Below are 17,307 nucleotides of genomic sequence, written 5' to 3'. Positions count from 1 at the left end.
GACGTACTGCAGATTTACCAGTGTGAAAGTGACTGAAAAGTATTTTTTTCGACAGTGTCAAAAATGGATACACAAAGAAGGCAGACTCTTGGATTGTGCAGGTATAAGTATTTTCTGTAAACACGGTCCACAGACGACAAGGTTTAAAATTAAAAGATCCTTTATTGTTTTTCTGATAAGTACATTGAATTCAAAGTGATACCAGTAAAACAAATCAAAATAAATAACACACTGGTCAGCAAAGGGAAGGAGAAGAAAAAAAATCTAATTAAACTACTTAATGCTTAATTATAAAAAGGAGAGATGCAAGCATCTTCTTGTTTTTTAATGGTCGTCCTCCAAGATTGACCAGCAAATTACGCTGCTCTGCCATATTTACACGTAACAAACAGAAGAGTGAAGAAGCCTGGAATGCTGGGAAATCATCACAAAAAGTGAAGTGTCGGCACGTGCAGATCTGGGACACGAACCAACCACAGGTGGAGGGAGCTGGGGGGTACGAGGGGGGGTCCGCTTACATCGGGAAGCACCGGGTTGTTTACAACCATTTGCCCAACCACAGAAATATGGCACAGTAAGAAAGAAGTTTTATTTCAGCTAGCTATAAACGGAATCTTGTCACATCAACGATGAGCTTTGTATGTGTTGTTTTTTTTTTTTCCTTCCTGGACATTTCACAGGATCTGTGTGCTCAGGAAACATCTGGGGAAGACAGACAGATGAAATAATAGCTAAGAAAGCAGATGTGTAACTTTAAACTAGGCAGCCCTTTCCCTGCAAGACGGGAATGTGGGAACCTTTTTGAGACAGAGATGAGACTCACAGCTTGCAGGCTGTTCGCCGAATCGTCGCATTAGCTGGTCGTGCGTGAACTTCACAAAGGTGTCATATTGTTCTGCAAGAACAAGCACTTTTATGAGGAACAAATGCAATAATACAGTTCAATTGATAATTTCACGAACTGAGTGAAAAGCCAAACAATGGTCGTCGTCATAGCAATCCCCAGACCATGCAAGTATTCCCCCTGGTGCTTGTGAGCAGCATGTGGGATGCAACATGGATGTCTGTAAGTACACAAACATCTTCGACATTCTTGCATTTCTACCAATACTACCTGCCAGTTTGGAAGTCATGGTCTCTTCGTACTCCTCCCGGACCTTCTCTTCCCTTTCTTTCAGCAGGCGTTCACAGATCATCCCTACTTGTTTGAGGGTAAATAGCGGCTGTTCTTTCCTTGATGGAGAACTGCCTCCAGAGGACGAAGCTGCAAATGTCAAGAGACCTTCATTACTGTGAGTGCTTGTATGAAGTGCACTTATACATTACTCACTTGCAATACAAACAAACATACAAAGTGTTGCTAAAAAGGAACTAGTAATATTAACACCAGTTACAGTGCATTCTAGCATTACTGTGGACACTTCAGCTTTCCCTGTGTATCTTTAAAATTGTCAGCATGTATTATTTCATGCCATGTTTCTGTTATAGTCCCACCCTGCAGCAGTGATTGACAGTCACTGGGGTTGCTACATGTTTGACTGTACTTAAGTCATTCTTCATACAGTCTTTAGGTGTTTAGTCAGCGTCAATAGTCATTGTTCATGTGATTATTGAGATGGCTACATACATACTGAGGACTGTACAGTCATTGCGTGGTTTGTACCTCGATGACGGTCATTGGCCAACATTTTAATCACTGTTCATGCCGTCACTGGACAGTCTACATTGGGTGTGTAAAACTCAATCGCACAGGGGGCCAAGACTCAAAAAGCCTACGTTAGATTGCGAGCATAACTTGACATTACCCCCTCACCCACACAGACATTTTTCTTTACATGACAGTGACGGAAAAGTGCCTTTTGTGTCCATTAATTACTACTTGAAATTTGTACCTTTCCTACTATGATTGTTGGGTTTATTATATTGACTTCTGGTTTGAATCTGGCACCCAGAAATTTTTTTTTCCACTTTTAAAATCATTATTCTAGAGGAGTAATTTACACCGGAAAAATTGCTTAATTAGGCAAATTGCTGTAAGGAATTTGTAAAGGTCTGCAAGGTGGGCCAACTCAATGCTATTTTTCCTAACAGTTCCGCAAGCTAGATGACATTGCAACTCGGGCCTTGGCCCCCGGGCCTGGATTGGTCGTATGTGGTCTACATATTCACTAACTGTTTGTGCAGTCTGGCGATGGCAACATTGTTGACCAGCTTGTTAATGTCCATGCAGAAATTTCCCCTTGTTGGACTAATAAAGGCATACCTTATCTTTTTGGAGGGTTTACGTGTCAATAACTGCAGTGGACACTTTATGCAGTCTGTTCCAACTGCACTTTAGAGACAACACCATCACTGACTTTCAAAATTATGGTTTGTTTAGTCATTGAGTGGTCTGTGTGTCAATCATCAAATATTGACTAGAAGAAAAAATATTCTAAAATTCAAAGTGGGTCTATTAAGATTTATCACAGAACAGTCATCCTAGACAGTCGAGTATTTAAATCAAATAATTACTACAAACGTACAATCAAGTAAATTGTGACTTCACCAACCTGACATACTGGACTGGGGTGGAGATTCTGGAGGGCAGCAGCAGTCTGCGGTCTGGTAGCCTCCAGCATCTAGATGCTTCCTCTTTTGTATGCGTTTGTACTCCTGCTTGATGCTGTTGAGGATTTGTTCTGGTGGAACAAAAGACAAGCACATGATGGATGGAGAACCAACACATTCATGAGGGTTTTTCTTTAGAGGTTTTACCGAGACTGAACAACAGGTTGCTCAGGCCTCGCGGGTCCAACTTTGCTACGGTTAAAATTACCTGCGCTCAGCCTGGATGACGACTCCCCGAATGGCGAGGGTTCCAAGCTTAGATACTTCCTGGGGGACGAGGACGACGGTGAAACGGGCATACACCTTCGTCTTTTGGGAGAAGCTGGGCTCATGAGCGGATCAAAATCCATGCTCCTCTTCAGGGTAGCACCACACGCCATTGCTTCAAAGTTAAAAAGAGGGAGAAGATGTTTACAATGCATCTAAATGGGGGAGTAAATTGTCATACGTTTCTAGTCGTTAGTTGTGGTGAATCCTCGGCTTTGACAGTTGAAATTGTTTGCTCAAAACGCATTTAGTGGTTTATCAGGCACATGATCATCATGTTGCGCAGCTGAGGCTTTAAATGTGTGCTAACAGGCTAACGTTTGCGTCGCTCCCAAGCCACTAATAACAGAAGAAAACAAAGCTAACTGTAGCTTTAGCTACTCCTTGCCAGGATATTATACGACACGGTAGATTTCAACAAAAACAAACTTACCTTTCCAAGAGGTCGTTCGTAGTCTAACCGTGGCAGTTAAGTTCCAAGTGCCTCCCCCCAAAAAAGTTGAGGAAGCGAGCAGTCAGCTGCGGGCTGACTGCCGTTGAGATAGCGGAGCTAGCTTAGCCAACGTAACTCTGCTGCTTGTTTTTGATACCAAGCTATCGGCTTCCCCCCGGCTAGTGACGTCACGAGTGACCTCATTGCAATGCATTCTGGACCATGTAGTACAGCGCTTTCAAAGGGAGACGATAACAATGACGATGCTACGTCTGAAAAAGAGTTCTTTACTGTCTGACGTTAACTGTTCGTTTCTACTTTGTTAGGTGTCTTTTTGTGACGTCAAGGACCAACATCAGAGGGACCACAGCGGCTTTATTCATCTCACCTGACCAAGTTGAGCTAATAATAACAATAATGAAGGTATGATTGCTGTCACAAGAGGGCAGTATTGCACAAAACACTTTCATTTAAAAAAGTTATTTTATCTTACAGTATGTTTTACTCAATCCATTCCACTACATGTTCAAATTAAATAAAAACATTAAATTGATTGAAATGCAAAATATTTATTTGACTCCTTAAAATGTCATCATTTACATAATGTTTTTGTCCAATATTTGTATTCAATTTTTATAATTTGTACTATTCCTACCCCTTCTATTTTTGTGTATGAATGAAACTGAGATACACAAATGTGATTGGTTGCATTTCATGGTTTTATTTAGAAAAAACATCACAGTATACAATGACAATCGTATGATTAAAAACTATCTAGACTATGTCGTCAACACAGAATGGCACCATAGATGCTATTGACATCAATATGGTAGTGTAGTGTTGTCACAAAGCACATTTCCACAAGCGCAACAACCATTTGCTACTACCAAAAATCCAAGCATGTTTAACAGTCTTCACACAAACTCTGAAATGGCGAACATATCGATTACAAAGTCATTAACAGACGATTTCCGGTTAGCCTTTTGGAAGCATTATGGCCACACTATTGCTATGGCGTGCTAAAGGAACGACAACCACGGTCATCTTTCATGATGATACATTTCTCGATATGTGACATAATTTTTCATTTAGTTTGTGAGTTATACTCACTGGACACTTTCACAAAAATAAGTACAGTACACCCTTGACACCTCAGCAACCACTATAAATTACAGTAGTATAACTTCTCAAGGGACAATACCATCGTGGTTGGTTTTAACTTATTTCGATGGTTGGTACAAGTTATATTGGAGTGCTTCATGTGTTTACAATACACAATTCAATTCACTACATCCATCAACCTCCTATTTGGTCTTCCTCTACGCCTCCTACCTGGCAGCTTTAAACGCAGCATCCTTCTACCAATATATTCACTATCTCTCCTCTGGAGATGTCCGAACCATCTCAGTCTGGCCTCTCTGACTTTATCTCCAAGGCATCTAACATGTAATGTCTCTCTGATGTACTCCTTCCTGATCCTATCCATCCTGGTCACTCCCAATGAGAACCTCAGCATTCTCATTTCTGCTACCTCCAGTTCTGCTTCCTGTCTTTTCCTCAGTGGCACTGTCTCTAGACCAAACAACTTAGCTGATCTCACTACAGTTTTGTATACCTTTCCTTTCATTTTAGCTAAAACTCTTCAAATACAGCAGGAATAAACAAAAAACGGAACCCTCCCACCCCCAGGGTGTGAGTCCCCCAGTTTGAAAACCACTGTTCTTGAAGTTTTGCTTTGATTGCAAACTTTCAGGCTGTAATTGCAGTCATTTCAAATCCAATTGAAGGGTCCTCATGAAGTTGTTCATGTGTTCTTGGTGACTTTCAATCCGTGCATGCAAGCATTTAAAATCTTGCCACATTCATGCTGCATTTTCTTGCTGTTGCTCCATCAGTAGATTCTTCATGGCAGTATATAATTGCAGTTCCCTTTTTATTCTGTTTCCAGGAACTCATCAGACATTTGGATATATTCTCTGAGCCCGAATTTAGAATCATTTTGTTTTTTACTTTGCATTTTGCTGGGCAACTGCTTTGACATTTAGCTGCCATTGAGCTGAGCTTCCTAGCCGCTGGTGGCAGTTGTAGTTGTTTTTTTGTCAATGAATTTGTCCCTCACTGCAGTTCCAATTAAGGTAAAAGGCTGTCCTTTGTGCTGTCCTGTTCTTGTGATCACGATGTGTGGTCAGGAAAGTGCCCAAATAGTTCAAAACATTAGCAGCAAAACTATGGCCTTCTTTTCTTCCATAATATCATTAAAAATTTTGAAACCTTCATATATTGTAGGTAAATTGTGCCTGCAGTGAACTATTCAAAACCTTTTTTGGCCTTTTTTATAGAATACAGCTCAAGGAAAAACCCAAAATCCACGTATATTCTGACAGAACTCAGTTTGCTAATAAAAACCCCCCAGAAACTCCTGACCTGGGCTTTAGACTGGTAACTGGTTCACCGACAGTGGTATTACTGTGCTGGACTGACCTGCAAATTAGCCTGATCCGAATTTCATAGAGAATCTGTAGCTTTTTATTTTTGAAGCGGAAGATGAGTAACATCAGACCCAACAACAGAGATGTGATAACACCTCAACAGTACCACAGTTGAGCCCCAGCCTGTGTGGTGTGCTCTGGTTCACAGGGTCCAAGTAGAAGTTGAACCCAAGACCCTCCAATGCCGGAAACACTCATTCAGCCCTGAGACTATGCATGGATGCAGTTATCTTGCTACTCACTTGTGTTGCCAGTTATTTACACAATAATGGTTGTTTGTCGAGTCATAATTAGTGCTATACTAGCTGTACACTGACTACTCTATATCCAGATTTTATGTCTATATATGAATTGTCCCTTGAAAAGATTTCTTGTGATTAAGCTGATGGCTGAAGATACTGGAAGATACCCTATAGGGGACGTTGTGGTCATTTAAGCATTTCTAGTGTTTTTTCTAGATGCCTATTAGAAGGTTGTTAACACTTTTTGGCACATTTCACAGTGAAAAGTAGGGAGGGTATGTATAAATATTGTGGACACACTGAGGCCGCAGTAGTTTCACACTGGCTCTGCAGTAGAAATGGACTCCGTCACTCCAGAAATGGACACCTGTGCCACTTTGATTCGCACGTTTGCACCACTAACGCCACTTCTGATGCTCCTGCTGTACCCGTCGCTCTCTCCGCTGTTGTCCAGAGGTAGCGCACTTCCTCGACACAAAGTGCAGATGTTACTAAAGGCCCTGCGCAGATCCTTGCTCCTCATGGCGTAGATGACCGGGTTGACTGTGGAGTTGAGAAGACACAGCATGCTGCAGAAGGCAAACACCGTCTTGATGAAGTCGTCCACTTTCCCAAAGAGGTCGTACACCATGATGGCCAGCAGCGGGCCCCAGCAGATGATGAGGGCAACCAGGATGAGGACTAAAGTCTTGGCCAGGCGGAGGTCCATACGGGCTTGGTCGGGCCTCACCGCCTGAACCTTGGTGCCCTCCGCCGTGTAGATGATGACGCTCCTCTGGGAGCTACGTCTCAGCATGCGCACGGCGTGATGGTGCGACTTCCACAGGATGAACATGTAAGCGTAAATGATGAAGAGCAGCGGGATGCTCGTCACCCCGATCCAGAACATCAAGTACTTCTCGTCAATGAGGGGGAAAATGTCCGAGCACACCGAATTGAGACGCTTGCAATTCCAGCCCAGCAGAGGCAGCAGTGAAATGACGATGGAGATGCTCCACATGAGGCTGAAGGCCACCACCGCTTTGGTTTTGGTCACGATGCGCTTGTACGCCATGGGCCTGTGAATGGAGATGTAGCGGTCGATGGCGGTGAGGAAGAGGCTGCCCACGGAGGCAGTAAAAGAGGCGATGACGCCCGCCAGCTTGAAGAGGAACACTCCTGGGCTGTCTTTCCTGTGTAGGACGTGGAAGTCCAGGAAGCTGTAGACAAAAATGATGCTCCCGATGAGGTCGGCCACGGCCAGGCTGCCTATGAAGTGATAGGAGGGGCGTGATCGCAGCGTCTGAGAGTGCAGTATGACGCACAGCACTATCAGGTTCTCCAGTACTGTGAATGTCCCCAAAGTGAGGGCCAAGATGACGATAGCGAGCTGTTGACCCGGAGTCAGGATCATAAAACACTCCATGTTGTCCGCAAAGTTGTCAGCACACTGCGCCACTCCACCGCTATCCACTGAGGTCCCATTAGCGAGCAGAATGTTGGTCATGTTTGTGGGCAGAACAGGAGCGAGGGCGTTGTAAATGACCTCCTTGCTGGAGTTACTAATGGAAGCGGTTTTATCAGAGCGGAATCCGGTCTTGGCCAGGATGGAACCGTCGTTGTAGATTGCATCATTGGAGCCGAGGTACGGCACCCCTGTTGTCAGAGCGGTCATAGTGGTGCTCGCCAGCCGGCGTAAAGTCAACTTCATGGCTGAGAGGTGACGCTAGGGAGGATCAGTGGATCAGTGTCTTAAAAAAAAAAAGACAATAAATATGGTTATTTTTCACATAACACATGACATTAGGTGATACACCAGGTAATATGACCTAGTACAATGAATGTAGAAAGTGACACATAAACACCATGTACTGTCTACGACCGGTACACTTTAATTAAAAAAAAATCTAATAATTTAAAGGCAGCATGCCTGCCCACCCTTAAACTCTGCAAAAAAACTGAGAAATGAAAGATATGGCTCACAAGAATGAAGGGTGAAGTGAGTGTAGTAGTGTTTAGACATTGTATGTACACAGTGTTTCCGTGACATAATTTGATTCACATACTGAAATGCTGAAAGTTTTTAGTGTTATCGCGTAAGTATACTGTACATTTTCACTAAGTTTTTTTTAAGTTCATATTTCCTGTCAAGAATCCTGTTGATGAGGTTCAGTCCTCTGCAGCAGACCGATGACTTAGTCAAATGATGCTGAATGTGATCCTTCCCTCTGTATCGCTCTTGTGTGTGGTTTGTGTTCCTTTTCCATGTTGTCTTGTTGATGTGGTTTTTAGTATTGGTCCATATCTTTGATGTCTTTGACCACAAGCACTCTGGCCTCTGGTCCTCCGTTTAAGTTGATGTCAATTTTGCAGTTGTCACTTGGATCTTTCCCTGCTGCTTCAAGTCAGATGCTTTCTTAGCTATGCATTTTGTCAGATGCTCATCCATGTAGATGTTTGTGTGGTTTTAAATTCCCTTTTCGTGACCGTAACAATGATGAGAGGTGCGAGGGGGGGCCTATTATGCTCATTTTCGGTGCTTTGTATTGAGGTGTGGACACCTATAGAGCAGCTACACATGATAGATTTGTAACACTTCCAAGCGATCCCGAGAACCTCTGGATAAGTACAGTAGGTCCGCGTTCAATAAGTGCAGGCAATCTGCAGCCCATACAAGGAAGTCCAAAAATTTTAGCTTGCAGAGCCATCTCCAAATTCCTTTCAGGACTCGCTTCCAAATGTGCAAACCTCATTATCTGATGGTTTGTCATCGTTTAACACGAGAATGCAGCATTGTGACAGAATTTATAGGTCAAAAAAGTAGAAAAAGTATTTTCTAGGTTTGTACTCAGAATTGTCATTTTTTCTTCTAGTCCAAATGTATGTTTGGACATATTATTCTTCCAGCTTCTGCTCTCCTCATTTTAGTAACATAAAGTTGAAATATTAAAGATTTTTTTTTTCAAATGCAATAAAAAATAAATAATAATAAAACTCAAAACATTTTAGAAAAATTAAGTTGGGGAAATTTATATAATTCATTCATTTTCTACCGCTTATCCTCACGAGTGTCACGGGGGGTGCTGGAACCTATCCCAGCTGTCTTCAGGCGAGAGGCAGGGTACAGCCTGGACTGGTCACCAGCCAATCACAGGGCACATATAGACAAACAACCATTCACACTCACATTCATACCTATGGACAATTTGGAGTCACCAATTAACCTAGCATGTTTTTGGAATGTCGGAGGAAACCGGAGTACCCGGAGAAAACCCACGCATGCACGGGGAGAACATGCAAACTCCACACAGGGATGGCAGAGGGTTGGATCGAACCCAGGTCTCCTAGCTGTGAGGTCTGCGCGCTAACCACTCAGCCCAATTATAATATCATGGAAATGAAATAAAAATTTGAATTGGATTAAAGTCATAATAATACGACAAGTAAATTTCATACTCATAATAGGCTTTTCCACCTATAAAGCAGAGATGCAGTTTTTTCTTTACATATACATAGTATCTTTGTATATTTGCATGTGTTGGTTTGCAAAATATCATAGTGGCGCTTGGCTCTGGGTGGAAAAAGTTCGTTATAAGGTATAGCAATACATAAATCGTAAATAAACAGCCTGGTACTCCCATAATAGCTAGGCATTTTGCTTTGAAGATTCTTTAATTAATTTAATTATAAAATGACACTTTTTCTGATTAAAAAAAATACAATGACAAATGAATGTGACCTATGGCTTGTGAATATAATAAAAGAGCACACACCCTAAAACTACTACTGAGCTGTGGAGGGCTGGACGTGATATTTAAGGCTCCAGCGTACCCCAGCGAACATAGTGAGGATAAGTGATATAGAAAATGGATGGATGGTGTCTGAGTGTTACATACGTACATGTTAATACTAAAACTACTGGTACTGCAAATGTAGTGGGTGATAATATAAGTGCAAATTGAATTGTTAAGCCCTGGTACCACTATAGTTTCTTTAGAGCCTCTGAGGCAATAATAAATCATAAACGCATTGCTAAGTTAATGCCACTCTGACTAAACTTTGGAATTGTGTCGAACCTCATTTGGTACCTAATGAAGGTCAGTGAGTGTACACACATAAATGTAGCGTTGCAAGCATACATATAGCAATATGCGTATACGTTTAAAGATGATGTAATTGTATTTGCCGGGGATGACTCAGTGCCCCGACCAGCTGACTGAAGAGCAGATGCAGCACAGACAATAGTGAGAAAGTGAACAGTTGATGATGACAAGGCTGCATGGCCTCAAGGGAAATCATTGCATTAACATGTAGGACACTGCCAGCTTTGCTTATCAATTAGCATTAGCTTTTTAATTTAGTAATCATTAGATTAATTATCAGGAGAGGGGAAACAAGATATTGGGGTGTATAGACGCTTAATAACACAAACATTTGCATAAAATTGAATAGATGCTGTATTGTCTAGCATGGCAAAGATAACTAGCAGTACTTTTGAGTGTTAGAATGAAGTGTTTTCAACAACAAGTAGTTACCTGCTCCACTTGTTCCATGGAGAAATAGAAGCAGAAACCTGCACTGTCTATTGATATGGTGCAGGTGTGCAATTTACAACAAGCAAAGTGAATAACTTTGGAAAACCTGTTTGAACCATGTCAAGAGAACTTACTGCTACTTCATTTACTTACATTATTCACTGCAATATTAAAGAGTTAGGAAAAAGCAACATACCTTAACTTGGCTCTTGTACACATGACTCCTCATTGAACTATACGCCGAGTAAAGCATCTGTCTTAATAAACAATCTTAATGAAAAACTGTTGATTACAAATAAATAAAGAAAAATCATTTATCATGGTAATATGATGTTTTTGCCTGTTGATGGAGAAGAGGATATCGGAGTGAGAGAAATGCATCCAGGCAGCCAGTGGAGTGTGTGGGCATGTGTGTGCATGAGTGTATATGTGTGTCAGGCTTTTTTTTTGTAGGGTGGGTGGAGGGGTGGTGGCGGAGTCACGTGGTGAAGCTGCCGCATGCCCCTCCTCTTTAGCTGAGGGGTGACCAAAACACCTACTCTTATAATAATAAAGAGCCACATGCATACAGAAATATGGAATGATCACCATAGAAAATCCTAGTGTAGTTATTTTACATTACATTTGCTATAATGCATGTTATTAGATTATCATTCACTTGCAACACCCTAAAAATATCATATTTCATAAAATATTGATATACATATATGTGACATTATACACATATATATATATATATATATATATATATATATATATATATATATATATATGATATACATATGATATTTATATATTCATATTTCATCTCATACATGAGACACTTTTCATTTTGTTATCTCTGATAAAAGATGAAGATTTTTAATATAGACAATGTACAACATCTCTATCTATCCTGATCATCTTAGTAATAATTTCTACTATAGCGTTGGGAATATAATTAAAAAGGCAATGGAGAGATGATTTGATCCCACTGCATAATGATACCCTCATAGAGAGTGTAATCAAAGAAATGTAACTATTAGTCAATGACAACACAACTCAACATAAAATGCAGTTTTAAATTATTTTTTTTATAATTACGGGAGAAAAAAAAATCCAAAACTACATAGCCATGTGAGAAAAAGTAATTGTCGAAAAACATGCAACAGAGTTGAACCGTCCCAGGAGTGGCTGGCCAACCAAAATGACCCCAAGAGAGCAGAGATGACTCATGCAAGAGGTCACAAAAGACCCCACAACAACAACCAAAGACCTGCAGGCCTCAGTTAAGGGCAGTGTTCATGACTCCACCATAATAATTAATTAATTAATTAATAATTCCAAGACCAAAACCACTGCTGAACAAAAAGAACATTTAAGGCTTGTCTCAATTTTGTCAGAAAAAATCTGGATGATCCCAAAAACCTTTGGAAAAATACTATGTGGTCTGACAAGACAAAAGTTAAACTTTTTGCAAGGTGTGTGTCCCATTAAATTTTTGCAAGATGTAAAATCACCACCACATTTCAGAAAAAGAACATCATACCAACAGTAAAACATGGTGGTGGTAGTGTGATGTTTTGTGGATGTTTTGCTGCTTCAGGTCCTGTAAGATAAACAGAACCGTGAATTCTGCTGTCTACCAAAACATCCTGAAGGAGAATGTCTGGTGTTGGTGACCTCAAGCTGAAACCAATTTGGGTTCTGCAGAATGACAATGATCCAAAACACACCCACAATTCCACCTCAAACAAAATGACGACTCTGGATTGTTCATGCTGGAAAACCCTCCAATGTAGCTAAATGACAACAATTCTGCAAAAATGAGTGAGCCAAGAGATGCACATTTGTTTGATGATCTGAAACATTTAAGTGTGACAAACATGCAAAAAATAAGAAATCAGGAAAGGGGCAAACACTTTTTCACACCATTGTATGTTGTTATATGTGAAACCTTTATAACAACATCAGCTTTACAGATGCCATGTCGTCTCTGCAGGCAGTATGTGTTGTGTTGAAAGACTGCACTACTACATCTACTGAGACAGGTCACAGGAAACGACTTCTATTAGATACGGTATGTTGTACTTTCTACACAACAATGTCAGAATTGCTTGTAGATGACCATAATGTATCCCACTGGACATCCTCTGAGTATAGCTATGGTTTGTTAGTCGCCTCATTTGTTGGTCACACGCACACTCTATATTAAGAGCCTCATTTCCTTTCTTGTCCTGTGCAGCTGCATGAAAATTATTCCCACTACCGTCCTCCTCTCCCAGCAGAGACGTTGCCCAAATTACATGCATCTAATGGGAAGTACATGCAATTTGGCCACAAAACAACGCTTTAAAAACAGCTCACAGGAGCATCTGCTCATCACTGCTGACACTACCGTATGTAAAGATGTCTGACATAATGTAAGTGAAGACCGATTATGTGACTCATGAAGTGATATACGGAAAATGTCATGTTATTTTGCACCTTTTTGCTTGATCAGGGCCGAGTTGGCTTAGACTCTTAAAAGGGGCATCAATCATTAGTATCATCATGCGAGTCAGGGTGACATATAGACGAAGCCGCTGCTGCTACTATTACATGTTTGCCAGTGAACGCACCAGCAAACCATTTACCTTCATTGATTTTAGCATCAAAAGCAAAATAACACATCAGATTTTATATTGATCTGTTGTGTGAGTGCTTCCTTTTTTCCTTTGTTTTTTACCCGGAACTATACATTTTGTTTCATCTTTGTTCTAAGCCAGGGGTTGGCAACCTTTACTATGAAAAGAGCCATTTCACCCACTTGCCCACTAAAGAAAAATAGCCTGGAGCCGCAAAACGTTGTATGTTTAAAACAACATTGGAGGGGAAAAAAAAAGACGAGTTGGAGTACTCTTGCTAGTACTGGAGATAAACTTTTGTTTTTAAATGAGCTCTAATTTATTTTTTAGAATCGTCAAATAACTCATTAATAATAATTAATAACTCAAATAACTCAAAGTATTACTCATTTCCCTTCATGTTAACCTGTCAGAGAGAACTGGATAGCATCCTGTCTGCTCATTCTGTCACCAGTCAGAACTCAGTCAGGATGCATTCATGGTCTCACACAAAGTTGGATTTTTGTAAACTCATAACAAAGACGTGCATTTTCACCACACGGGTGCTAAAAAATATTAAAGCATTGCAAAGGGAGCCGCAACAAAGAGGCTGGAGAGCCACATGCGGCTCTGGAGCCGCGGGTTGCTGACCCCTGTTCTAAGCTATCATGCATCCACAAGAGGTGGTACTTGGCAAGCAGTGATTGTGTGCAATCAGGGATGGAAGTACAGTGTTTCCACTCAGCGTGTTACCAGACGACATTTGGAAGTGGGGGGTGGGGGGTCCGTCTCTGGTGTGTTTGTGAGAAGGGAGGAAAATGATGCACAACTAGAGGAGGAAGAGTTGTCAAAGCTTGTTTTTCATGATATTTTCATTTAGGATTTGTAATGCGGTCACTTCCACAAGTTCATTCGTTCATTTTCTACCGCTTTTTCCTCACGAGGGTCGCGGGGGGTGCTGGAGCCTATCCCAGCTGTCTTTGGGCGAGAGGCGGGGTACACCCTGGACTGGTTGCCAGCCAATCACAAGGCACATATAGACAAACGACCATTCACACTCACATTCATACCTATGGACAATTTGGAGTCGCCAATTAACCTAGCATGTTTTTGGAATGTGGGAGGAAACCGGAGTACCCGGAGAAAACCCACCCATGCACGGGGAGAACAACTCCGAGCTGTGATGTCTGTGCGCTAACCACTCGACCGTCGAGCCGCACTTCCAAAAGTGATATTCCCTATTCAGCTTTATTCCATATTCAGCTTTATTAAATACATTATCTCACAAAGTTGAGATACCAACCCTTTCAAGGGACAATAACAAAAAAACCAAAAGTTGGATTTAGACTAGTGAATGTACTGCTTGGGAAATAAGGTACACGGAATTACAGTAGTTTATGAGGAAGGAACCTACCGAACCCTAACCCAGTACTCATTAGTTCTTCCTTACTTCCTCACTAACTTATATACATTGATGCGCCTTAGTTCTTCAGTAACTACTCTCCTCATTAGTTCTTAATTAGTTCCTCAGTAACTACTCTAAATTGATGAGTCTTAGTTCTTCAGTAACTACTCTTATCATCAGTTCTTAATTAGTTCCCCAGTAACTACTCTAAATTGATGTGCCTTAGTTCTCTAGTAAGTAATCTCATTAGTTCTCAATTAGTTCCCCAGTAACTACTCTAAATTGATGTGCCTTAGTTCTTCAGTAACTACTCTACTCATTAGTTCTTAATTAGTTCATCAGTAACTACTCTAAATCTATGTGTCTTAGTTATTAAATAACTACTCCCCTCATTGCCTCTTAATTAGTTCCTCAGTAACTACTCTAAATTGATGTTCTTAGTTCTTCAGTAACTACTCTCCTCAGTAGTTCTTAATTAGTTCCTCAGTAACTACTCTAAATGTAACTGCCTTTGTTCTTCAGTAACTACTTTCCTCATTAGTTCTTAATTAGTTCCTCAGCAACTACTCTAAATTTAGCTGTCTTAGTTCCTCAGTAACTACTCTCAATTTAACTACCTTAGTTTTTCAGTAACTACTCTACTCATTAGTTCTTAATTAGTTCCTCTCAATTTAACTGCCTTAGTTCTTCAGTCACTACTCTACTCATTAGTTCTTGTTCACCAGAACAACAGGCTCGTATTGCAGGCTTGAATTATTTCACAACAGACACAATAATCCCTAACACGGGCTACTGTTACAGCTGTAACCCTAAAATTCAACTCTGAACCCTCGACATCACTTCCTGTCCGCCCCCACTCAGCTCCTCTTGCATCGGTACGCATTTACAGCAACACACACAACAAGGATAACAAGTTTTCTATGGTCTAACTACAACAATTCCATTTGGAAATAAGGAATCCCTCTTCACGGAAATGTGCTTATTATTGCCGGGTCTTGATGAATGAGATATTATTGCACATTCAAATATACATGTACTGTAACACATTTGATTTCAACTCATATTCATTTAGTCGTCATTGAAGGGTCAATTGCCATCTTTGCACTGCACCACAAATGGCAGCTTTACAGATGCCATGTCTCTCTTTAGGCAGAGGAGATTAGACATATAAGACATATAAATTCCAGGCACAGCATTTATTGGGGTTATTGAGGTTCAAATGTGAACAATATGACATAAGAATACAAATGTATTCACTGGACATTGGGGCCTAAATAAATGAAATATGTATTTTAACAAATACATTGTTTAAAAATGTGCAATTTTTGCTGCTTTAAATGTGGTTTGTCTGACCAGATTTAATTGAGTTACAATACAGAATTAATGAGGCTCATGCGTACAATACAATAACCAGATTTATGTCATGTATTTTTTAAGCCGCTTTATGTAACACAGCTGTTAACTAGTCTATCTCCTAGCTCATCCGAGAGGAGAAACAGGCAGCGGTCTTTGTGTAGTGTTCCCTGTGTGCAACCTATATGCAAATCAACCTGTGTAGTAGCAGCAGCAGCAGCAGAGAATCATCTCCATGTTTCCTCGTGAGGAGATGCACTGACAGGATGATCACAAAGCTCCAATCTCCCCAGAAAGCCAAATAGTAATTCATCGGGTCCAAACGCAGCTGCACTGTTTCAGAGATTGACCTGATGCCCAAACGGGCCTGACTGCCGTAACACAGCAGTCACTTTACCTGGAATCACTTGGCCCTTTTCTGTCAGCTGCACGACAACTTGTGAAATGGAGAGTATTTTTAGACTTTCACCTCCCATTGTGTTCACCACTGGGGTTTCTAACTGAATGTATCTTTTTTTATATAACCATGAAAAGTTTCTATATGTTTCTAAATAGAAAAAAAAAAAAACATTTTTCTTCAGTTTTGCACATATTCCATTTTGTCATGGTTGCGATTACACTTATTAGTTTATTGTTCGACTTATTAAATTGGTATTACATTCTCAGGGAAAGGTGTAAAAGCAATACATCATCACCGTACTTTATAATACAACAAAATACAATACAATGGTCAACTCATTTTGTATTTTAGCCCTTAGTTTTCCAAAAAATGACTTTAAAATTGCTTTGGGAGTTTGCTTGGCCAGTTGTTAGTGACGGCATTGGTAATATGTTGTGGTAGCAGAATATTTCATTATTAGCACATTGTGTTCAAACACACAGTACTTAACACGTTTTTTCACGATTTTCTGCAAAATTTTGGGAAGGACATATTGTAAACCAGGGGTCTCAAACACGCGGCCCGCGGGCCAAATGTGGCCCGCAGGACACTAGTTTGAGGCCCCCGCCTTGATATGAAAGTTTAATGTTACTGCGGCCCGCGCAAGTGTGATATGGATGCTGTATGCTATCATGTCACATATATATTACATATCATATTACGTTTGATTAATGTTCATGTTAAAGGTTAAATAACTGTTAATAGTTCTCCTCCCTGTCCGTGTGGAAGTGGTAAGTTTTTGGCTATTTAAGTTTAAAGGAAATAACTTGAAGGCTACCGTTTAGGTCTCTAGCTCTCTAGTTTGCGAGTTAGCATGTGTCTCAAGACCCTGCAGTTGCGCAATATGTTGTAAATAAAATAAGTATAAATGTGACTATAGTCGTGTTTTGTCATGTCTACAGGGCTCTAATAATGCTTTGTTCATTTTAATCTGAAAAAAATAATTTGTCTACCCACCAACTATATGTGG

General features: G+C 40.6%; 2 protein-coding genes across 3 annotated transcripts; both read right to left on the bottom strand.

Annotated features, from left to right (window-relative positions):
- Positions 1–142: 142 nt before the first annotated feature.
- LOC131140595 (akirin-2-like) lies at positions 143–3,498 on the bottom strand. 2 transcript variants are annotated; one of them, XM_058091174.1, is made up of 6 exons: positions 3,311–3,498; positions 2,819–2,992; positions 2,553–2,681; positions 1,115–1,264; positions 824–895; positions 143–702 (listed from the first exon to the last, which is right to left on the bottom strand). In XM_058091174.1, the coding sequence occupies exons 2-6, from the start codon at positions 2,988–2,990 to the stop codon at positions 692–694; spliced, it is 534 nt and encodes a 177-aa protein (XP_057947157.1). In that variant the 5' UTR covers positions 2,991–2,992; positions 3,311–3,498; the 3' UTR covers positions 143–691. The 2 variants fall into 2 exon arrangements, with proteins under 2 accessions (XP_057947157.1, XP_057947158.1); XM_058091175.1 differs by lacking the exon at positions 3,311–3,498 and adding an exon at positions 3,059–3,220.
- A 555-nt stretch (positions 3,499–4,053) lies between these two features.
- LOC131140330 (cannabinoid receptor type 1B-like) lies at positions 4,054–10,947 on the bottom strand. The gene is made up of 2 exons (XM_058090617.1): positions 10,752–10,947; positions 4,054–7,771 (listed from the first exon to the last, which is right to left on the bottom strand). Exon 2 carries the CDS (start codon positions 7,729–7,731, stop codon positions 6,358–6,360), a length of 1,374 nt encoding a protein of 457 aa, XP_057946600.1. The 5' UTR covers positions 7,732–7,771; positions 10,752–10,947; the 3' UTR covers positions 4,054–6,357.
- Positions 10,948–17,307: the final 6,360 nt, after the last annotated feature.

Source organism: Doryrhamphus excisus, chromosome 13 (assembly GCF_030265055.1).
Source record: "Doryrhamphus excisus isolate RoL2022-K1 chromosome 13, RoL_Dexc_1.0, whole genome shotgun sequence".
In the NCBI taxonomy this organism is placed as follows: Eukaryota; Metazoa; Chordata; class Actinopteri; order Syngnathiformes; family Syngnathidae; genus Doryrhamphus; species Doryrhamphus excisus.
The sequence above is the reverse complement of the archived record's forward strand: the minus strand, read 5'-3'. Positions and strand labels throughout refer to the sequence as shown.